The sequence below is a fragment of the Boleophthalmus pectinirostris genome, unplaced genomic scaffold (assembly GCF_026225935.1).
Source record: "Boleophthalmus pectinirostris isolate CB_2022bp ecotype Guang Dong unplaced genomic scaffold, ASM2622593v1 HiC_scaffold_20, whole genome shotgun sequence".
Taxonomy (NCBI): domain Eukaryota; kingdom Metazoa; phylum Chordata; class Actinopteri; order Gobiiformes; family Gobiidae; genus Boleophthalmus; species Boleophthalmus pectinirostris.
The window spans coordinates 26,641,512-26,666,256 of record NW_026571153.1 but is presented as its reverse complement, the minus strand read 5'-3'; the positions used below and the strand labels follow the sequence as shown (position 1 = coordinate 26,666,256).

The window sequence follows — 24,745 nt, the reverse complement described above, 5'->3', positions numbered from 1 at the left end:
TCAAACTGAGAAATTCACCTGAAACATCTTGAAAAGTCACCGGTAAACTATGTCCTTACAATAAAACTACAAAAACATGTGCACACTCTGTTCCAGTCTTTTCTTCTTGTCAGGACGGGACATAGCTTCATATTGACTCAAGTTTGTGCCATTTCATTCCAAAACCCTGACAGGACACAGCTCCCCTGGGAACATGACTCTTCTTTCCATGTTGTCGTAGTGAGTTACATGTGCACTTACGGAAAATATGTGGTGATTTCTGTTCACAACCTTAAATGGAAGCATTTAAGGCTATTTATAGTGGTGTTAAACATATCCTAAGGGGTGGGCTGAACATAAGGAAAGCCTAGCAACAGAGAAATTACATAATATTTATTTGAGGCTTGTTTGTCTGCAATTACAGGACCTTTCCACACGGAACAAAAACAGACAAGTTCAATGTCATCATCGACACAAAGGAAATAATGTTTTGTTTTAGTTTTTTTCCAAAGTAGTTTCAAAAAATTGTGATATTATTTGACCACAAAGGTGTAATTATTGTCTGTTGAATCATTTGGACTTGTTTTGGGGGGACAGAACCTGTAGGCCTGTCACAATGACACATTTTAAAGTATGATATATTACTACAGAGATGTACTGCGATAAACCAGAATATTAAAACTACTTTATGTCACTGAAACAGTAAAACAGGATATTCTGTTGTTAAATAGACATTATCAAGTCATGAGCTGCAACAAATAAGTAGCAGAATGAACCAGTACTGAGCCAAAGAAGTCACTTTTTCATCTGAAATCTTATTGTATTACAACCAAAAAATCTAACTTTTCTCTTTTTACAAAGAAATTATACACACGATAAATATATTGTTAAGTCAATATTGTAATTATTTTGACAGGATGATGTACCTGTGGTAAACATTTATCATAGTTTTACATCGTAAGTTGCAAAAAGTTGAGAGTACAAGGACAGAAACACAGAAAGTAGTGATAAAGTCCTGGGACCTGGGGTCCACATATGTGCACGTGTATCTCCAACACATTTTGGGTTGTTCAGGCACTTATAAATAGTTTTTACAAATCATTATTCAATTGTGACTTTATTGTGTTCCATTAATACAATTAAAACATAAAATGAATGCATATATTATACTGTATATCATATGTGGATGTCATTTTTCTCAGAAACTAAATCATGTAAAAATATAATTCTTTGTTTTTGGACTCATCACGTCCCAGTCCGCCCAAATAACAAAGAGAAATCAATAAAGACGCAAGAGTTCAGGTCCTAGGAAGTTAAAGTGAGTAAAGTAAAGTAAAGTAAAGTAAAGTAAAGTAAAGTAAAGTAAAGTTAAAATATGATACTGAATCACTCTACTCATGTCCCCAACACAAAAATGATGTTCAATGTTTCCATGACAGTTTACACATGAGGAAGACATTTTTCTACTAGTTTAAACCTTCCTTTAACAAAATAAAGATGTTGTTATGGCATTACCTCTGTGTATGTTGTATGTGCTGCTCGTGTCCACATATGAAGTACAATATAAACTAGGAGTCAAATGTTAAGTACTGTATAACCATGTTGTTCCAGTGAAACTGTTACTCTCACCTAACCTTACACAGCAAATGGATTCTTGACATATTTGTGAGTTCACAAACTCATGAGAATCCATCTTGACATGACCCTGTAGATGTGATAAGACAAAGCGTCCAAGCCAACCAGAACAGACCAACCAGAACAAACATCAAACATGGCGACGCTGACAGACTTCAGCCTCTTTTCACCAAAATAAACCATTTCGTTTGTGTCACAGTTTAATGTGGCAGTTTGTTGCCTGAGATCCAGAACACACACTGCAGTACTTTCCGAAGATGTGAGTCTGGTCACCAGTGAATCTCCTAATGACTGACAGAACACACATGGTCCGTCCATATCAACACAAATGTGGCTGCATACAAGGAAAAAAGAATGGAGAAGAAAAAATCACAGGTGACTAAAACAATGTAGAATCAATGAGTGAAGCTCTAAACTCATCTGACGTGAGAGAAAGGTCATTTTGTTCAAAATGACAGATGACCAATGAGCTCTTTTGTTTCACACATGTCACTGAGATCATGTTTGGTTCTGACTCAAGATGTGACTGAGGCTGTGGTGACCACACACACCTTTCTGTAGAAAAAGTACAAGAGATAAGCCTATCATTCTGGACTTGTCAGTCAAGTAAGTTTGAGGACTTTGAGTTGAGTTATTTCCTGCAAACACTGTTAATCATCCAGAGTTATAGGCCCCTGCCCTTCTTCTCAAATGATGACATCATACTCTTTACTGTCATAAACACAACCTATAAAAATGGCATTTTAAATAAGTTACCCACCAGACACAGTTTAAGCACGCGTTTAACATATTACTCGAGTACTTGAGGTTAAATAACAGTGTTCATTGTAGCTCGGTTTTTGAAGTTAGAATTTCATGCCAATTAGAAAAGGCGTTAAGCCGTGACTTTGGATTACAAAGAACAAGACTAGCAACATGATCAAAGTGCGGGAACAAACTCAAACATGACGTCACCTCTGCAGCGTTTGAAAGCACTTCTTTAAAGATACCAAGACGAGCCCATGTTCTCGCATTCTCCGCCAAATGGGCTGCGCTGTGGTTTTACTGGGACCTTTAAATTGTTCATAAAAATTGGCTCTTGTGATGTGTTTTCGTTTGGTAAACCTCCATTAAATTTGCACTTTGTCACTTCTCTGGTGGAGCCCAATAACAGTGAGAATTCATGTTTGGGGTTTTTGACCAATAGAAACAAAAAGTCTCGCCCCAGTACAGATATTGTGTGTAAGCAGATCTTGGGGTCCAAATAAAACTGATGTGGACTTTCTGCTTCTGATTATAAAGCAATTTATGGTCCAGGAATAAAGAAGGGTGGGGCTAGGTGTGGCCATCAGGTATGAATGGATGTCCAACTACTGACATTGAAATAAATCAGGGACAGCACCTTTAGTTCGAGTACCATTACCAGGGCCTGACTTGCATTTATTCTTTTCACAGAAGTTACTTGTACTTGATACACCACACTGCCCCCACACAACAACACAGTGACTGTGACAGTGACACTGAGAAAAAATAATGTGTTGAATAAGAAATGATTCATGTTTTATTTCAGAATTAGAGAAGAAAACCTGTTACAGTATCTGAGTTTTGTGAAATTCTCCAACACACATACAGATATTTGTGTCTGTATTTTAGTAAATTTAACATTAAGAAGTGGTGTTTAATGGCTCAAGCAGTTTTTTGGTCTTTTGATAAAATATGCAGTTACTGTGCTTGTCCTGTGTGGGGCGCTATAAGAAGCTGCTGGTGAAAACCAAACCTGTTTCACAGCGTCTGTGGCATGTGCTTGGATAAAACCATAAGGAAACATCTGCCTTTTATACATTTTCAAAGTGATTTTTACATTCCTTTAAAGTAAGGGGCATTAAACTAAGGCCCGTGGGCTGACTGCGGCCTGCCACGCCCCTTTGTCCGTCCCCCCAGTCCCACAGCCCCCAGCCCCCCAGCCCCCACCACTTTACCTGGACCTATTAGGCAATGCTCAAAAGTTGTCATGGCCATGTCAAAGTTATTTTTTCAATAAAAAAATGATATTTATATGAAGCATTTATATTTATATTTATATTTTAATAATTATATGATGTATTTACTTGCGCTGCAGAATGTTCGTCACCTGACAAACTCAAGATCAAATGTAAAGAAATGTGGCGGTTTTCAAACAATATAATCTGTGTCATCAGGATCATACAGTCCTGTTATAAACCCCACCCGACCCCCGACCCCCAACCCCTGACCCCACCCCAGCCCCCATCACAGTCACGAGCCATAATGTGGCCCCAGAGAAAAAAGTTTGGTGACAATTTTCGGGTTAGAGCAGAGTTTCCACAGTCATGAAAATCCTGGAAAAGTCATGGAAATTGAAAATATCCTTTTACAGGGATGGAAATGTTTTGTAAATTCAGTGAAAGTTTTGGAAAAGTCCAGGAATTTTAGTTTCTCTTTCACACATCTACAGCGTTCTGTTCAGTTCTCATGAGTCTGTTCTGAATATTTGTGAACATCTGCACCTTTTGTTTAAAAGAGACGACAATAAATGCACTGACAGGATTTTGAACGTTCAAAAACTATAATCCCAAACCATAAGGTGAGTGGAAAGAGTTAACGTTTCAGATTTAACTCTAAAAGTCTGATCCATTCTACACATGTAGGTGCTGTAAAGTCATGGAAAATTCACTTTAGCTCATGAAAAAGTCATGGAAAAGTTTAGAAATGTTGTCATTGAAGAGGAGTGGGAACCCTGTAGGAGTTTTCTCTGTACAATGGTTTAGAGTTTTGGCCCAGTGCACATGGTTGCTAGGTAACAGAGGAATTCTCTAGTGGGATATGATGATTTCCAACAAATTAAAACCCAAACTGGGGGGAAAAAAAGTAAAAAAAAAAAAGAAAAAAAAAGGGGGTCATTAAATCTTAATGATCTTAAATGTTTTAGTCAAATGAGTGTTCCAACACAGGCTCTTTAAAGCTACAGTGTGTAACTTTTTGGGGAGAAGACCATACATGGAGATCAGTTCTTGTGTTATGGTTAGATATGAGTCAGGTCTGTGGAGCAGCAGGCCCACTCACATATTTTTCCCATTTCCAAGAGCAGCCTAAATGAAAAGAGTCTGCTTTGGTTTTTGTCTCTTGGTTCAAAAGTGACAGAGCGTGGCTTTAAGAAGTGAAGAGGCACGTTACACAACAGGATATGACTAAAGAAGAGAGAGAATAAAGCTGAAAGGAGCGACGTGTTAGAATGAAAAACACGTGTGAGTATTTGGGGCCATAGGAAAACCCTGTCGTCTGCTCATCTGCTGTGTCAGACATTCCACATGAGGCCGAGCTGTTATCTGGGGACACGGCTCTTCCTGGACACTCACTGGAGACTTTCCACGCTCCGTCACGGACAAAACACTGAAGGAACGAGAAAAGGGAAGAGAAGGAGGGAGGAGGGGGGAGGGGGAGAGAGGTTATCTTGAGAATAAGGAGACAAGGAAGAAAAGAAAGAAGAAAATGAGAGTGGGGAGGGGTGAAAAGGAGATGAGGGGAGAAAGGGAAGCAGAGAGAGAGAGAGTAGAGGAGAGAAAGTAAGAGAATGAAAGAGAAAGTGAGGGAGAGACAGAGAGGGAGAGTAAAGGAGAGTAAGAGAAGAAGAGGAGGAGAGGGAAGATGAGGAAAGGAGGAGAGGGAAGAGGAGGAGGGGGAGAGGAGAAGAGGGGAGAGAAGAAGAGGAGGAAAGAGGAGAGGAGGAATCAGGAGGAAGTGGAACCAGACACATCTATGACATCACCATCAGTAATTGAGAGAGAGTGAGAGGAGGGAGAGAGGGAGAAGAAGAGAGCAACAGAGAGAAAGAGAAAAGGGAGGGGAGGGGGCTTGTTCTCTATAAAACCCTGACGCTCTTTCAGGACGGACACATTGACGAAGCAGAAGCCGAGACGTGAGGAGCTCTGAACGACTGAAGAACAAGACAAACAGCACACCAGCACAACAGCACACCGCTCAGGTAAGAACGCTTTTATTCATCCACGCTTTCCACAGTGAGCACAACTGGGACTGTTACCATGGCGATTAACCATTTAAAACATGATATTTTGCCTTTTGAATGGGATTAAAATCTTAAAATGTTGCATATACTAGTACAGACTGAATCACATAGAAGGATGTTGTTGTTTTTTTTGTTTGTTTTTTTAGATGATCCTAAAATATTACTGCTATTACTACTACTTCTATTGTATTAATTCTAAGAATAATATAATATTTACACTGTATGATGCCAGTTCTGTAAATGTCTTGACTGAGGTTCAAGTATCGTATAAAACATGATAGAAGAATTGCAGTTTTTTTGGCTTTAAATTAAAAACTTGAATAAAAAAACACTGTAATACGATTTAGAACATCTCACAAAACATCTACTATTTTTATGTGAGTTTAAAGGCACAGTGTGTAACTTTTTGGCCAGATAATAGTTAATAATTTACTGCAATTGTAAACCGAATGTGTCCTTACTGAGTGCGCTCGCATCTCCACAAACCCGACTCTTACTTTGCCTAAAATCCTGTTCCTTTGCCTGTAATCTTCCACATTAAGCCATAAAATATCTTGGTACGATATTATCACGATATACATCTCACAATACGATATTTGTTATGATATTTTGAAGAGGCGGATATAATTGTGGATAGGACACGTTTTTGCGTTTAAAATACTTTGATAAGATTCTGGTGTGAATTATTTCCATCGTAATCCTAAGAATTCAAGTAAAACTCATATTTCTTCATGTTGGCTGCGCTGAAATGAATCATGGGAGATGTAGTTTCCTGATGTTCATAAGCTGTAGCTGCTATAAAACCTGTATTTAAGCAAAGGAACTTGTGATTCGATATATTGTGACAGCTCTCGATACTTTTTTACAATACGATATCACGATATTCCGGTTATTGTTACATCCCTAAAATAAAACCTATCCATGTCCATGAAGAATGTTCTGAAACGTGGTTTTAACTTTCTATTTACAATTCAGGTGAAATGTTCCGTACTGTGCCTTTTAAGAAAAATGTGTGTAAATAGAATTACACTCGAGAACTTCCATGTTGTGGTTTAAACTTCTCAAGAAATCACTGTCACCGAGAGCGAGTCGACTCTATGTTCACTCATTTCTAAGATTTTTATTATTTCTACACTGGGAAAAAACAAAACAAAACATCTTCATAAGTTAAAATGACTTCAATTCAGAACATTTGACTTTATTTGAGTTAATTCAAATTGACTGGTAAAATGATTTGCCAGTGGAATAAGTGTGTTTTTCTTAATTCTAGCAACATTCGACTTTGTTTCATATTTTAAGTGAAGAGAGTTGTTGTTGTTTTTCTTATTTTAAGTACAGTGAAATGTATTTTCATATTTTAAGTCCAAAAGTCTTGTTGCACTGGCAGATCATTTCATTTGTCAAGTGAAACTGACTCAAATCATGATAAAACGTTTTTAATTCAAGTCATCTTAACTTGATTAGATTTTGTTTTGTTGTGATGTAAGATTTTTCTCACAATGAAATTCTTACGTCAAGTCATTTTTATTTTTATATCGCATTTAAAGGGATGAGTCAGAGTCATTTCAACCTCGAGTCGTTTGTCTACATCACATCTGTAGTCAACTGCTGCTGGAGAATAGTTTTGGTGTAACTGATGACCATATTGTGAGAAATGGGGATAAAATCTGATGCAAATTGATGATAAAGATGTGGCTGATAAAGTTCAAGTCTGAGTTCATTATTACTTCTAGATTTCTCGCCTGATTTGAAGGTTTTCTTCGAGAGAGACTGGAGGAGATGCTGACTCTGTCTCTTTGTTTTTGTGGACCAAACACTATGACTTCAGTCTTGTCTGAGTTTAGCTGGAGAAAGTTGTTTTGCATCTACAAACCAGGAAGATGTTTGGAAAGATGTGACAAAAACTTCCGGTGTAGTTCCCGACACTGGAAGTTTCATCGCATGTTTCCAAACGTCTTCCTGGTTTGTGATGTTAGCGTGAATAGAGGCTGTTTTCCTTAATTCCACACTCGTTTCACAGTTTTATTATAACTCAAAGCAGGGACATCCCAGTTTTTTGTTTTGAATATCTAGTCACCTCATACAAATGTCTCAAGTCAAGTACATGCTTTTCTTTGTCTTTAAATGAGTAATTACCCACAAACAGATGATGTGGTTTGCTTTTGCTTAAATGATGAGATGGAAAAGGGTGACATAATGTGTTCAAACAGAGTCATCGCTGCATTTCTCTCACTCATGATGTAATCCTTGGAATTTTACTCTCACTAGGTCCTATATTACACAAAACTGACTCTTCTGAGCTTTAAGTCATGTTATAATGATCGGGTTTTTGAGTGTCCCGGTTTCTTCATGGTGCATGTAAACACAGTATCCCAGTTATGGCAGTATCCTGGTTATTAGAAACTGGGATACTGTAGCTGGTATATTCCAATAGTAACAGGGATACTTGTGGCATGTATACGCAGTATCACGGTTACTGCAACATAAAGTTGAGTGTGCATGCGTCCAAAAGACAAACACTTTCCAGTCTTTTCATCACAACAGTAACAAAATAAGTAAAGTGATCATACATGAGTGAAATCACTGTAAAATAAAGAGCTGCACTAAATCTGCACTCGTATGATCACTTAAAAGCTAAAACATGAACTATCTCCTGTACGATATATGCACAGAACACACTCACCATCATCAGCACCTTTTCTTTCACAAAAAGAACACACATAATCCACTGAGTCGTGCCATTTAGTCCAAAAGAAGCTGAACCACATCAGCGGCACAAGGAGTGAGCTGTTTTTATCACCACTAATAGTTTATGTAAATGAGCCATGCAGTCTTAAGTTTCGTTTCTGTAAAACGTAAACAAATGTGATCAGAGCTGAATTATCTGATCAAACGGGCTGATGTGGATCTATAGTGGTTATGATTGAGTTGAGTTTATTTATGCAGACGATTTTAATGAAGAATCTGTTGGGTTTGATCTGTATCTCATAGCTCCTCACCGCTGGTTAAACCAGGACTGAACCAAGACTGAACCAAGACTAAACCAGGACTAATCTTGGAATTGAGAGAGAGATGTGTTTTAGTCCTGGTTTAGTCCTTGTTCAGTCCTGGTTAAGTCCTGGTTCAGTCCTGGTTTAGTCCTTATTCAGGTCTCTATAGGACAGACATCATGAGCCTCTGCAGGTTGTTTTAATCATTGCAAATAGCTCCAGTTTGACATTTAACTTGTAGGTGATTTTATATTTGTTTTTTATTTTTATATCTATATCTCTCTATCTATCTCTAATCTCTCTCTCTCTCTCTCTCTCAATATATTAGATGAGAGAGAGAGATCAGGTGGCGTACCATGACCCGGGATTTCCCATCTCTACTTAACAAAACATAAAAGGAGCTGTTCACTTGAATACTACCACTTCATGACATCACAAGGTGGAACAGAGCATTTTGAGCTTTGGAGATGCAGACAGACTAATAACAGAATAAGAAAAACACAACTCCAAGTCTGTTTTTGTTGATGTAAAAAAACATTCTAACATGACTTAACACTCACTAGAGTCAATTATGCGTCATGTTCTAGAAGGACTCTGGTCTCTGCTTTTCTCTTGTCTTTGCCCAAACTTCCAGACAGTTAAGTAACATACGGAGTCTAGAATCTTCAGCTGGTGCGTGACCTCACCCGCCGCACCACCCACCACTACCACCACCTCCCGTAGACACAACAGCACAGAAAATCATTAGTCATTAGTCACCAGCGCGTACATGTTTTCCCCCCTGTTGAAGTGAGTAATTGTGCAGAAGCGTGGTAACAGGCCGCCGCAGGTTCAGCGCCCGGGCCCGTGTGTTGTGTTCCGCCCGTGGTTTCTCCATCGCTCTGTGAGAGGTGGAGTAAACAGAGCCTGACGTCTGGTGAGCATATGTTACCGGTAAAGCAGATTTTTCCACTGCACCACTGAAGCGCCGTGACTCAATCGCAAGTACCTCTCAAATACACCCAGGAGAGGGCAAATACTGCGGGTTCCACACTCGTAAAAAGTACATACAATCCTCATTACTAACAGACCCCCAGGTGAAAATTTTACTCCACACAGTTTTAGTCACCGTGGTTAGAGATGATTTAGAGGATATACTGGACAAATAAACAAAAAACTAAGAGACTGTAACCAATTAAATGTTGAATTGATGAAAATTTAGGAATCAGATGTTTATTTTTATTTAAAGGGCCTGTATGACGCTATTTTTACACTATGTTCTAATGTGGTTTCCTCATCACAAACACACCTGGAGTTGTGTTTTGTTTCATTCACACACGTTTAACACACAAACCTGCACATTTAGGCGGAGTTCTTCTTTCAAACCACATTGTGATGTCATGTGGTAACACAGGAAGTGCTCCACTGTGTTTTTAAACTCACACATGCACCTTCACTAGAATCATTTGGATCATTTCAGCCCTGCAATCTACCGCTTCATGACATCACAATTTATTTTGAGCTTTGGTGATGTAGACTAATTAAAAAACAAAAAACATATGTAAATGAAACAAAACGCAAGTCCAGGTGTGTTTTTGAGGAGGTCTCAACATTCTAACACGACTTAACACTTATAAGAGTCAATTTTGCGTGGGATAGAAATGAGGCTCTGTAGAAGATCCCTGCAAAAGTCGAGTTTTTCACTGTGGAGTTTGCGTGTACTTATACCAGAGGTGGGATCAAGTCATTGTTTTGCAAGTCTCAACTACGTCTCAAGTCTTTGACCTCAAGTCCGAGTCAAGTCCCAAGTCAAATATTTGCAAGTCCAAGTTGAGTCTCGAGTCACTGGCCCATAAGTCAAGTCCAAGTCTTTAGATTTTTGCAATTTATATGAATTTTAAACTAAACTGTACTTAAAAAGTCCTGGTATATTTATATATGAGTATTTATATAAGAGTTGTAGAAATGCTAGTTTTTCTTTTTAAATGTCCTGACATGATCTTAGTGTGAATCATTACGGTCAGAACAGAAAGAATTCAGATTTAAAAAGTGCAGTTATTTTGTCATGTAGTCTGCACTGAAATGGAAGGATCATGTTTTTTGTAGTTCCCTCTGTTTTACTGCATTGTACTGTTTACATTATTGTATATTACTGTAGTACATTTGAGGATACCACATCGCAGTACTTCAATTCCATCTAAAGTACCAAATGGAAATGAGAGGGACATGTTCCAGTTTGTTCTAGTTTGAGGTGGTGCAAAATTCACCACCTTATTTATCAACTGTAAAGAGAAAAGTATTTTCTAGTAACTCATTGCAGTACTTTTAGGAAAAGCACCAAGTCAAGTCCCAAGTCCTTCAAGTCCAAGTTAAGTCCCATGTTTTAGTAAAGTCAAGTCTCAAGTCTTGCAAGTCTCCACCTCTGACATATCCTACTAAAAGTAAACACTAAAAAAATATAAAATATATATATATATATATATATATATATATAATAAATATAAAATAATATATATATATATATATAACATAATAGAATTACAATATGAACGGCTTTTTATATTTTCAAAATAAAAATCCACACGTATCTCATAGTTTTCTAGTGCAGTGAGTGGGGCCATTTGTGTGTGACTCCATGACACCTACACACACATGCTCGTTCTGTAGCATGTCCTACTGAATGTTAATATTTTCATAACTCGTGTGTGGTCTGAGCCGTTGTCCAAACTCACAGACACTTTGGGACATATGGAGTCCAGAGCGTTATATTTTAATGCTAACATTTACAGGCTCTTCCTCTTTGTACAAACCTTAAAGCTTAAACTGTGGCATCGAAGTTGGCAGAACTGTTATGACTGGGTGGAGGTCGGTGGGTGGAGGTCGGTGGGCGGTGGGTGGGTGGTATGGTGTAAAACTAATAACAGTTTACTTTGCATTGTTCAAAATGTAATCACAATTCAGAGGCGAGATCAGTGAGGCTGCACTTCTTCACATGTTCTGGTCTCGCCCTGGTTTAGAAGGACACTGGAAAAGCAGATTTGAGGCTTTATCCACAGTGTTAGGAGTACAGATCTCACCAGGTCCTCTTATTGTGCTGTTCGGGGTCTTACCTGGAGATGGTGATTGCTTTTAGGACTCTACTGACTCATCGTTTTATTCTTTTAAACTGGTTGAAAGAATGAGAGCCTCGCACATCAATTCCTAGAGATGGGTGTGTTGGAGGAGAAGGAGCAGCCCAAGAACATGGAGAAAAATCCCGCACACCGTTTTAGTTGCAAATAGTGAAATTTATTAGGACAAACTTCAGATGCTAAGGTTAAAATGATCATTGAGTCCTTTTGGAGCTAAAGTTTGGAGAGTGTGAATCCAAAATGCTTCCCTTTGTGTGAGTGTGCGGTCACCCTTGGGTGCTTGCCACACCCTATTTAAGATGGCCACCTGAGCTCTCATTCTGTTTGCCTGACGAAGGTCTAGTGCCGAAACGTTGCACAGTTTGTCTGAATAAATTTCACTATTTGCAAGTAAGACGGTGTGTGGGATTTTTCTCCATGTTCTTTTAAAGTGGAAAACCCCTGTGTCACCTTCTGTACAACGCTGGATTGTAGATGTTTTTTTGAAAGTCAGACCTGAAAAAATCTGACATACACTGTGTGGTTCTGAACAAATTTTCTTTAAGGTGTAGAAATCTGGCTTTATTTATTTTCTATTCTTTCTATATTTAGATTTGTGTGTGTGTCGATTTGTTTTATGGGCTTTATATATTTTAATTTTTTGTCTTTTTTTTCTGCATTATATTGTAAAATCAACACAAAAATGTCATCACAATTCATAAACTGTGTTAGATTTGTTTTATAGTCATTCTGAGTTCACGTTTTACGAATGTCGCCAATGCTGTTGGTTTGTTGCCATTGTTTTGAAGGTCCTATATTACACAAAATTGACTCATGTGACCTTTTAGCCATGTTCTAATGTTGTGACCACATCAGAAACATAGTTGAAGTTGTGTTTTGCTCCATTCACACATTTGTATAATCCATTATTTTTAGTCTGTCTACATTTCCAAAGCTCAAAATGCTCTGTTCCACCTTGTGATGTCATGACTGTGGTCATTTTCAGGTTCCTGTTACATCTAATTCAGTAGAGATTGGCAGTTCTAGAGCTGAAATGACCCAAATGTCTCTAGTGAAGGTGTGTGAAGTTTAAAAACACAGTGGAGCTCTTCCTTTGATACGACATGACATTACAAAATGGAACAGAGTGTTTTCAGTTTGAGATAAAACACATAAGAGCCTAAATGTGCAGGGTTTGTGTGTTAAACATGTGCAAATGAAACAAAACTCAACGACAAGGAAAACAACATTATAACATAAATCTGAAAATAACCTCATAAAAACATAGTATTTCCTCCAACTTAATCCCCATTCTCTTTATTTTGCAGAATGTTTGCTCTGTGTATTTGCCTGTTGCTGACCCCGGCCGCCCTGGTCCGCGGCTCCCTGATGGACGCGCAGATGGACTTCGGCTTTAAGGTCTTCTCAGGACTGTCGCAGGACCGGTCCAACCAGAGCGTGGTCTTCTCTCCGTTCGGAATTACCGCGGTGATGTCCCTGGCTCAGCTGGGCGCCGGCGGACACACGCACAAGGCTCTGACCGCCGCAATGGGATTTTCTATGAGAGGTACACACTGTTCACAACTTTGTTCAGTAAGGCAGAAAACTGTGATTCTTGTATTTGATGAAAAAAGAACTAGTTCATTTTAAAGGGCCATATGAACCCTTCTAGACCTGAGGGCAGTTTTAGTACTTTTGTCCTCGTCTGGAATTTTTTTTCTTAATTTTGTTATTAAAACTCCTCCTTTTACCCCTAATGAAGTGTGATACATCCTTTTTTTCAGTACAGCCTGTTATTTCACAATCTGTTGCTGTAGTTGTGTTATATGACTGTAATAAAAACTACAGGACCAGAAATACAAATGAAAAAGAAAGAAAAAAGGATAATAAAATTCACACTCTTTCATACAAAACACACAGCAAACATGTATAAACATTTTTTGGATATAAAAAATACTTAATTTAGGGCCTTAGCTACAAAATATCAAGTGTGTAAGTAAACTCAACATCTCCTTATTGCTTCAAAAAAACAAACAAACAAACAAACAAAACAAAAAAAAGTGCAATGAACCTTCCTGGTGTCAGTCATGGAAGCAGCTGGTGTCAGGTCCAGGGCTCAGAGCCACATCACTTCTGCATTTCCATGGGGTTTATTACATTTGGATTTGGACATTTGGACTCAAATAAACCTGAAAATAAAAACTGCAAAAGATGCACAATTACACAGACCAAGATTTGTAATTTTCCATTTATTTGAGAAATAAGTGCACTTAGAGTTTCAGCTTTTTCAGTTGTTACGAATACAGACGCTCAGATCATCGGCCATTTTGACTCGTTACATTCTTTGGCAGAGTTTGGGCCAAAATGGATCATGGAGCACATGAGCACATGAGTTTGGCCAAAAACAAAGTTCCTATTGGACACTTGTTTTCCCTGCATTACCACGCAGCGTGCATGTGATGTAGGATAATGACAAAAATATGCTCAGAAAGTTGCAAATCTCAGTGTTTCAAGGAAAAAAAGTTTCTATCTTGTATGGTTGGATTCCCAGGTATTGTACATATGGTACTGTCGGTCTGGAAAGGTTAAGCTATTTTCTGATTTATATTATAATGTAGTTTCCTCATCACAAACAGACCTGGAGTTGTGTTTTGTTTTATTCACACATTTAACTCACAAACCCTGCACATTTAGCCTGAGTTCCTCCCTCACATGGAAAACACTGTTCCACCTTGTGATGTCATGTGGTGATACAGGAAGTTAACAGTGATTACAGCTTAAAGCTCAGAAGAGTCCATTTTGTTTACTATAGGAGCTTTAAGTGAACATTAGAAAAAACTGAATAATAATGTGTATGTTCTGAAGCAGCTTTAACATATGGACTCAAATCAAATGGTGCTGTTGTTGTTCCAGAGCGAGGCATGGCCCGGCAGCAGCGTCTCCTCCAGAGGGACGTGTCCGCGGAGGAGGGCGTGGACGTTGCCACCGGGGTCCTGGTGGAGAGAAAGATGTCCATAGAGAAGGGCTACAGACGAGCCCTGGCCAAAGCCTTCCTCACACACCCTCACCAGGTGGACTTCAGCCGGCCGGAGGAGGCGGTCAGCATCATCAACGCCTGGGTCTCCGACAACACCAACGGTATTTTCACTATTGTTAATTATAAGTAGTAGAAATGTCTCGATACTGATACTGGTGTTGAATATTGCCGGCAATACAAGAAAATTAGCTGGATCGGGAATCAGTTCCATGACATCGGTTCAGTCGACATCCTGGTTGGACCTTTTGGACGTAATGAGACTATTTACAGACTGATGTAGGCCCAGGATGTCGCAGAATGTTTGAACTTTAATTCATGCAAAGTTGTTGAGATTTACTTCTGTGATAAATAAACTGCAACTGGATCAAATTTGTTAACAACGTTTTAAGAGAAAAAAAATCTATTTTCAATTTCTAAGCTGGTATTGGTCAATATCGGATACTGGGTGATACTTAAAGCCATAGTTTTGATACCTTAAAACTGCTCAAACTAAGATTCTAAATGTAGGATTTTGTAACACACAGACAGATGTTATTAATAAAGTCTTTGTCTTGTTTAGGAGCCATCTCAAACTTCCTGGCTAACGGTTCTCTGACGGAGGAGACACGTTTGGTGATGCTGAACGCGCTGCACTTCCACGGGCTGTGGAAGGTCCCGTTCGACCCCCGGCTCACCCAGGAGAGGATGTTCCTGTGCGCCAACGGGACCCAGACCCCAGTGCACATGATGAGGCTCACAGACCGCTTCCACTACGGTCAGGACACACACATTTTCACTTAGACAATCTGTAGATAGACTTAGACTTAGGCGAACTTCATTGATCCACAAGGAATTACTTTGATACAGTCACTCACACATCGCCCGGTTAGATGGTAGCAGCCAGTACTTCTGTATTAAAAGAAAAGTTGTGGACATTTCTGGTACGTCTATAATCCATGTATTATTCGTTCATTTGTTTTTCAATATAAAACCAAAAATAAGAAAATGAAAAAAACAACAGTTTTCTTGAAAAAACAGATAACGATTTGTTGTTTTTTTTAGTTTTTTGATTTTGTATTTAAATGAAGAATGGAAAAAACGGATAACACCCGTTTACGTGACTTCCGTGACTGTGATGCTGGACTTTTGCACCGCATATGGACTGAACCAGGACTGATCCAGGACCGGGACCAGAACGGGACCAGAGCGGACTCCGAGCTTTGACTCTGAGCCACTGTGGGGTCCAAGCCTCAGCTTCGAACTGGGCTCTGAGCCTCCGGTCTGGTCCCGCTCTGGTCTCGGTCTCAGTCCCACTCTGGTCCCAGTCTGGTCCTGGTCTTAGTCCCAGTCTGGTTCCGGTCTGGTCCTGGTCCTGATTCAGTCCGTATGCAGTGCAAATGTCCGGCATCACAGTCACGGAAGTCACGTAAACGTTTTTTCCATTTTCCAACACAAAACTGAAAAAACTAATCTTTATCCGTTTTTTCATTTTGGTTTTGGAGATAAATAATGAAGAAAACAGTTTTTTCGTTTTCTTACTTTTAGTTTTATATTGAAAAAGGAATGAACAAATGATACACGGATTGGCTATCTCTCTTCACTCCAATTTAAGACTCTAATGTCCTGTCAAACAAGTCCAACAGGCCAAGAAATGAAGAAAATGTCAGTTGTTTCAGTTGTTTCAGTTGTTTCAGTTGTTTCAGTTGTTTGGAATCCTCACTACTACCAACACATACTGCTGCTGTTGTGTCCTTCCGTGAGACATTCTCTGGACGCTGGTTTATGAATGTTTTAGTGTTTTGGTGCGTCAGTGCTTGAATGGTTCCTTGGTGTAAAGAGCTCTGCAAAATCTAGAATTGGTTAACATTTCTTTAAGTAATATTTTAAGGATTTTTACTTTGGTCTAGTCTAGAAAGAAGATATACTTACAGTTAAATTGAGTTCAAAAGTTTCAAGATTGGGAAATTTAAATGATTTATGATTGTTGCCAGAAAACTCTTGAAGGTGCACATTGCAATATTTCCAGTGGGGGTATTGTGACTGCTATAAAATATACTTTGAAAAATATGTATTGTTACTGTGAGTGGGCATTCCTCTCCATAGATCTGATTTGTTACCTGCTTGTCTCTATGGAGTAATAACAACTGCACAGAGAGAGTCCAGAAAAGTTTCACAGTGCACCTTTAATGTCACCAAATACATTCTGGTCATTCATGTGGCGTCCAAACAACTCATCCCATGTGTCTGTTCTCACAGGGGAGTTTGTGACCGCCGGGGGAGTGGACTACGACGTGATCGAAGTGCCCTACGAGGGGGACTCACTGAGCATGCTCCTGGTCTCTCCATTCGAACGTGACGTCCCTCTGAGCGTCCTGTCCACAGAGCTGACCAGTCACACCCTGAGGAGGTGGAGAGAGGGGATGAGACTGGTCAAGAGACAGCTGGCCATGCCCAGGTAGGACGGGTGCTGTGGGGCTGGTTGGGTGGGACTGGCTGGGTGGGGCTGGTGGGTGAGGTTGGCAGGTTGGGTGGGTGTTCAATAGGGATGAACAGTTTATGTCACAGTAATTACAATTGCAATCTGAGGTAGTAGAATTGTATGTAATAGAATGTCCTCTGCAAACTATGGACGGACGATACCAGTGATTTATTATTTGATATTTGAACATACTTTTTGACTCAATAGGTTCAGTTAAATAAAAATAAAAGTTCTTTATTTACTAGTCTAACTCAAAATAAAACCTTACTAATCCAAGGCCAAATATCGAAATGGATCAAATCTGCCTTTTTTTCTTTTAAGCAGTAAGTTACTGTGAAATGGAAAACAGTACTGCTGCAATATATTTATTTTCTTGCAATATTGATTATTGTGTGTGATCTAGAAAAATACATTTATGTGCAGAGAAAACTATATTAAAAACAACTTAGTTTCAGACTACAAATTTTATTTTATTTATTTATTTATTTTTTTAAGTATTATTGAAACAAGAACTACCTGGCTTACTTAGTTTAAAACCCATCCGGACAGCCTCTTCAGGACTTGTGTAGGTGACTGCTGCTCCCCTTCAGATGTAAAGGTGGTGGTGGTGTCACCAAAAAAGACCTGGGGCAGCAGTGGTGTGGTTTTGTCTCAGATGTGAGAGAGCTGCAAGTGTAGTCTTCCATGTCTGAGTCTGTTTAGGGCTCGTCTTAGGCCTCTCTCAAACTAAAGAGGCTCTTGATCCAACAGGAGGGTGTGGCTGTTGGCAAAGGCTCTTCTCCTTCATGTGCAGGTGCACAGCACAGTCCAGACCAGAAGACATGTTGCGGTGGTGTTGATAGAGGCACTTCTCCAGCTGTTTTCACTAACATGCTGTTGCAAGCCTCTGTGCTCCACTTTATCTTCACACTCCTCCTGCTTTCCTGCCCTTGTGTTAATGGGTTTCAAGGCAGTGCTGATGCCATGTATGGAGAACAAGCTCTTCAGCTGTTCTGATAAATTGTTTATGTAGGGAAGGGAGGTATGAGCCTCTGGTTGTTAACCCTGGCAAAGGTCCAGTCTCCATAACCACACCTCCACTGCTCCTCACGCACATGAGGAACTCTGACACTCTGAGACAGAATCTGCTCTCTATAACAGAGTGTTGACTGGCCCTAGCGTGTGGATAACTGCAGGGTGTGAGGAGACGAGGAGGTAGTGGTCTGTGTGGGTCTTCTTATAGTAGACCGAGACACTTAGCCTCCCATTGTCCCCCATCTTAGACCTGTAGACCTTCTTGTGATGTGCTGGAAGAAATCCTGCATCATATTTCCCTATAGTAAGTGTCCTCCACAGACCTGTACCAGTGTGATGGAGCCAGGGAAGAGCTCAGCTCAGTAAACCCTGTATCATGTTTAGGATGGAGTTTAGTAAGAGACAGATGATGTCTGTGGTCTGCTCCATTCAGTGTAGCGAGGACTGAGAGACTGAGGGATTTTTACAAACAAAAGAGAATTAATACTTTTCCTGAGTTGATATATTATATCAATATCTGGTATCGATTCACCCATCACTACTATCACAAACAACAAAATATCAATGACATGTTTTTCCCTCCTAATTTTTTATAGAAAAACATCAGTTTTATCTGTACTTTAGAGCTCTACAAACATGTTCTGAAATGGAATTATTGTATTTTGTTAGTTCATCAGTTCATATGTTGTTTACAATGTGCACTCTGAATAGAATCCTACGTTTTAAATATTGGAATACTTAAAAAATTGCAATTTGTTTTTGTTCTCACAGATTCACTCTAGCATCTGATCTGGACATGAAGAAGGTGCTCAGCAACATGGGACTGGGAAACATGTTCAACCTGGCAACTGCGGACTTCACACGCATCACCAGTATGTTCTTTTTCATCAAAAATTGCTTCAGTCCAAAAAAAATAGACAAAAGAGGCCTGTTTACAGGATGAAGATATCGTTTTCAGACCATGTTTAGATCTGAAATAGTCCTCCCAGACCTGCCTCCGAATAAACTACAGGAAAAATACAAATGGCAGCTGCCTCACACTTGGATTTGAGCAGTTTCTGTATCTGTGTGTAAACTTACTTTAGTATGTGTTTGGTTCCCCCACCCCCAGACACTTCAGCAAATGACTTTGCTTAAATAGAGCTTGAAATATGTTATTACTACTTTACTACTTAATACTAAACATGGTGGACGTTAGAAACAGGCCTATATGAAACAGTACAAAAATACATAAAACTCTGAAACTTTCACAGTTGGTTTAAAGCCTTTACACAATTATCTCAAATGTGTTTGGATCAAGTGTGAGTTAATAGAAGAACTTTCTAATCATCCCTGTGGATAGACGAAGAAGAGACATGAGTCTGGCCACAGCAGTTTCATTCTGAAGCTGAGCCTGCGCTGTGTCCCTCTAGTCCCCACAGTAGCACTAACAGCACCATCTACTGGTCGAGATGTGTATTGCACCCAAAATAAAAGACATTAGAAAGAATACAAAAAAATTAATAAAGGGTGTGTGTGTTTCCACATAAAACTTTAAATACAGTGTTTTTCAACCCACTACATTACCCTCCCAGAATAAGAATGTTTTTGTTAACAGACTTTTGTTCACATTCTATTATTCTTAATTCAATAAATTGACATTTATATTTACTAAATGATATTGACTAACATTTGGAATGTTCCTTTTCTTTCAGCTGACGAGAGACTTTGTGTGTCCAAGGTTCTGCAGAAAGTCACATTAGAAGTCAATGAGCACGGCACCAAGGGAGCAGCAGCCTCAGGTGAGTCTCCAGAAACACAGCTCAAGTTCTAGTCGTTATTTTAACTAAAAGAATACATGTTTTAATACTAGACAATAGATTTGTTAAGAAAAGAGATGGAGAGGCTTAGTAGGCTGAGAGAGAATGGATAGAAGCAGAGGTGATGGGTGGAGAGACATTTACAGACAGGTGACAGCAAAAGTCAGAACATGGACAAGATAAAAGATTTCCTGGTCAATTTTAGCCTCTTAGCCTCTATTATTTAACTACAGACTGCATAAATGGACATATCTAACCTGCTCTCTCACCGTAACTGTCAGCGGTCAAAGCTTTGATTGACAGCATTGCTAAGCGCCCAGTCCTTACTAAACTATGTCCTCTCTTCTTTCAGCTGCCGTCATGTTTTCGCGGATGGCAGTGGAGGAGATCACTCTGGACCGGCCCTTTCTCTTCATGGTCCAACACAAACACACAGGTATGATGGTGACAATAACAAGAAAAAGGCAGATCAAACTGTCCAGTCAATCCCAAAAATTGAAATCAAAATGGTTTCATATTTTAAAGGAAATTATGGCTCTTCAAAAATGTTAGCTTTTTTTTACATTTTGCTGATTGCGTCCACTCAAAATCAATCTTTGTATTGAAAAAACATCGCCCTTCTTTCTGCTGTCTGACTTCTCGTGTTGGTCTTAAATGTTCGTATTAACCCGTTATACATGATCCTGGTGTTTTTATTTAGCTATTTTGTCCGTAAATATATTCCTATCCTAATACGACTGCTGCTACTGCTAGACTCAGTTGCCACGTTTACAGTTTTAATTCGGAACAAAAAAAATTTAATTCTGAAGAAAAATGAATTCCTCTTTAAAATGACCATGTAAACACTTAATTCTTAAAGTTGTATGGAGGATTTTTTTTTTGTTTTTTTGTTTCAAGTTGTCAATGATAGCATTATAGAGGTGCAGTAGCCTTGTAATTATGATGACCAAAAAAAAGAGAATAAAAATCAACTCTGGACGTTGGGGCCAGCTATTTGCCAATAGATAACGACACTGCCTCGTTATCTGTTAGCTGACAGCTATCAATCAAACTCCCTACGTTTCTAGCGTTACCTGCCTGCGCGCCGCCGGTACGTGGTTTACGTAGCCTTCACGCAGTCCACAGACGCAAGATGCACACGCTGTTTTCCACCAACGCAACAGTTCTTAGCTTTTTGACCTAATCTTCCTCGCAGTTAACTGCAATAGACAAAATTTAGCCGCAAAGAAAGTCCGTTTTTCGCTGAAAGAAGAAGACAAGGGAAAAGCAGCGAAGAACTAAAAGAATTGAACTTTAAAACTCCTTTAAAATGACCATGTAAACACAATTCTTAATGAAAATGATTATTAAATGATGAAAATGATTAAGTAAGTGGGAGTTTTATTCCGATTTTAAAGCCAAATGAATTTCTTCCTGGATCATGTTTCACGTTTATTCTTGTTAAAAATAATGTCGGTAGTTCGGTGGATGCTCGTTTTGTCGTCCTTCTGACGTGATCCGGACGATCCGGCTCCACCAGTCCTGACTTCGGACTTTAATCCACGTCTCTTTGGATTTGTGAGCGGGATGTGGGAGAGCAGCCTCACACTCACTTTGTCTTCTTCCTCCTTCTCCGACACTTTTCCCTTCTCCTCCTCAGCTGACAGACGTAAAGCGCAATGAGACAATTCTCCAGCTGCTGCACAATTATCAAAAAGTTGCTGCGAAAAAAGTTTGGATCTCGTCTGTGTGTTTTCTTCCGGTTCGATGTAAATACGTTGGTGTCTCTGTCCAATCAGAACCTTCTCCACCCCCAGACGCTGAGCAGAATTAAATAAAAGCGAATTAACGTGTTTTCCATGTAAACCTCAATTCGGAATTATTATGTCCATGTAAACTCCAAGGAGAATATTTTAAATCAGAACTATTTAATTCAAAACAAAAAAAAACATCATGTAAACGTGGCCAGTGAGCTTCATTTTGGAGACATCACACTCTCTTTATAGGCGAGTTTCAGCTGACGTCATTGTTATTATTAAAAGCCCGCATTGCATGCTGGGAAATATTTTGGTCGGAGGCAAGAAACACGGTAGCGTCAAAACACAGTGCGTAACCTCGCGTATTTCTCCCCGATAATGGTAAATTCCTGCTGCATTATCGGATGCACAAATAGAAGCAGGGAAGAAGGAAAATGTCTTTTTCGTATTCTGAGTGAAAAGAACCGCTAACGGTGAATTAAACGGACTTTCAAACATTCGCAGAGCAAACGTAGAAGATCCTAACAAACCTTGGACTCCAACAAGTTCAACAACACATCGAGACTCTTAGAGGTTTTCATCTTTTCTGCTGTGAATGGCCCAGGAGTTTCCACCAAGTCATTGTGGATATCGCCTGAAGTGAATATTTGTCCAGGTAGTTGGCAATTCCGACCAGAAATTTGGTTTGGTCCAACTTTTGTCGGGGTTGAAAAGGGTGATTTGTCGTCCATCGATGCTTATGACCAATTTCTGGTCAAATGGTCTTGGGTCCTCTGCCGTTAGAGTGGATAAATAACCGGGATCAATACCCTTTATGTGCTTTCTCGCTCCGTCCGTCATGTTGAATTAGTGTTTATTGCCGCCGACCAAAATAATTCCCAGCATGCAACGCGCGCTTTTATCAACAGTGAACTTGCCTATAGAGTCTATGGTTAGAAGAGTCTGTCCTGTTCATCAGCAGCGTCACTGACATCTCTTTACGCCCACAGGAGCGGTTCTGTTCATGGGACAGTTCAACCAGCCTCAGCCCTGACACGGACCAGCCTGGAAGTGAATTCTTCAGCCAGGAACTTCGTCAAAGAGGGACTCGGCTTTGAGCTAAATCAAGCCTCATTCACACATGCGACCTGACCCTGCATTTTGCCACAACAGGGTCACGTGTGAACGAAGACACAACTGATGTTAATGCATTTTTGAGCTGGTAATTCCCCTGGTAATTAACTACTGGGAAATGATACTTTGCAGCTGATAATGGAAGGCACTGCTCTGTTAGAAGCTCGGATTCTGAGCTTTGTTTTAACATGAAGAACTGAATTAGTTGGAACTACAACACGTGATCTGATTTATGCACTTAAAACTCACTCTAAGATTTACACAAACTTTATAGAGCCATAAGGGAAATTATTTGGACACAGTAGCTCACAAATCACAATATAATATAATAACAGAGTACCGTATTTTTAGGACTATAAGGTGCACGGATTATAAAGTGCACAATATCAGTAATGTTGAATTGTCTCGTCTATTTTCATAAGGATTATAAGGTGCAATAAGTGAAACAAAAGTCAGATACATCAAACTTTATTCATTCATTCACAACAACTCTCAACATTGTTCAGTTGTAACACATAAAACACAAAACAATGCACTCACTTTTACAGTTCATTCCTCTTCCACAAATCCAAATTCTTCATCTTCAGTGTCTGAGTTTAAAAGGTTTGCGATTTCGGCATCAAGCCCAGATCACATTCCACTTTTCCGAATCAGTCTCGTCGCTGTTACTTCTCTGTTCAGTGATGATTCGAGCCTTGGTGAAAACTCGGACGACACTTGAAACTGATCCCTAAGCCCAGGCGTCCACGATCCGTCGGCAGATTGTGCTTCCCTGTCTTGGTGAATGTGTATTACTCCATGAGGCTCCTGACTTCAGCAGCCGTAATGCTCCAACATTCCATCAAGTCTGTAGTTTATCAAAGTTGTACAAAAATATTTGGACAGATTTTTGAGCCCCGTGTACCACATAGGTTCAGGTTCAGGTCAGTAAGCACAACCAGAATTAATACGTAAGGTGCACTGGATTATAAATCGAAGAAAAAAAAAGTGCGCCTTATAGTTTCAAATACACACAAAAAAATATAAAATTACACATAAAATTACAGTCACAAGTTCAGTTAGTCGCATTCACCTTTTTGATGAAAACACCTAAACAGGACCATGAACTCTTGTATCGATCACATGCTCCTGAAAATGTGTTGTTCAAATCTGTTTACAATTGTTTCTTCTATTTTAAAACCTAATTTTGGCTGTATGTGCTAATGTGTGCATTGCCTCACCATGGCAACTGCTGAACATTCTGCCAATAGAGATACATGTAGAACACCCCCCGTGTGACGTCACTGCAAAGTATCAATAAGTGTGAATGAAGCCAGAAAATTGCCGGGACAACCACTTTGTTTCCTAAGTAACAACTTTGGTTTCCCTGGTTATGAGTTCGGTTACCCTGGTTACGCTACATGGTTACATTCCATTGTCAGAGAGCACAGAGTTAGATGCAGACCCAGGAAATGTTCTGGGACTTGTGCATGTGTGAATGGGGCTTAAGAGACTATATTTTATTACTCTATTTAACTTCTTGAGATGTTTATTCAGAAAAATGTTGCACCTTCATTCTTCAAACTAACTTTAATATCTGGGAGCTCTTGTACAGACATGTTTGTATATTTGTGGTATTTATTTTGTATTTAAATATTTTTGTAATAAAATTTTATAAACAAGTTTTCATGGACTCTTTCTTTGATGGTCTGTTTGGAGAGGGATGAGCCGTCATGTTTTCTCTGAGTTTCTGTGTTCCAGTGGTCAAGTTGGAAGAGCAGCAATATATTACAGTCAATAAACAAGAATGACTTAAATCACCAAGCAAAAGAAGTGTTCAAATGCTAAAATTATAATCAATTTAAGTTTGTGTATTAACCCAGACAGTGTTTAGT

General features: G+C 39.3%; 1 protein-coding gene across 1 annotated transcript; it reads left to right on the top strand.

Moving 5' to 3' along the window:
• The first annotated feature begins 5,461 nt into the window (after positions 1 to 5,461).
• Positions 5,462 to 24,533, top strand: serpine1 (serpin peptidase inhibitor, clade E (nexin, plasminogen activator inhibitor type 1), member 1). Its single transcript, XM_020936484.2, has 9 exons — positions 5,462 to 5,593; positions 13,043 to 13,281; positions 14,628 to 14,852; positions 15,311 to 15,505; positions 16,987 to 17,185; positions 18,995 to 19,095; positions 19,918 to 20,004; positions 20,375 to 20,458; positions 22,748 to 24,533. Exons 2-9 carry the CDS (start codon positions 13,044 to 13,046, stop codon positions 22,789 to 22,791), a joined length of 1,173 nt encoding a protein of 390 aa, XP_020792143.2. The 5' UTR covers positions 5,462 to 5,593; position 13,043; the 3' UTR covers positions 22,792 to 24,533.
• The last annotated feature ends 212 nt before the right edge of the window (positions 24,534 to 24,745 follow it).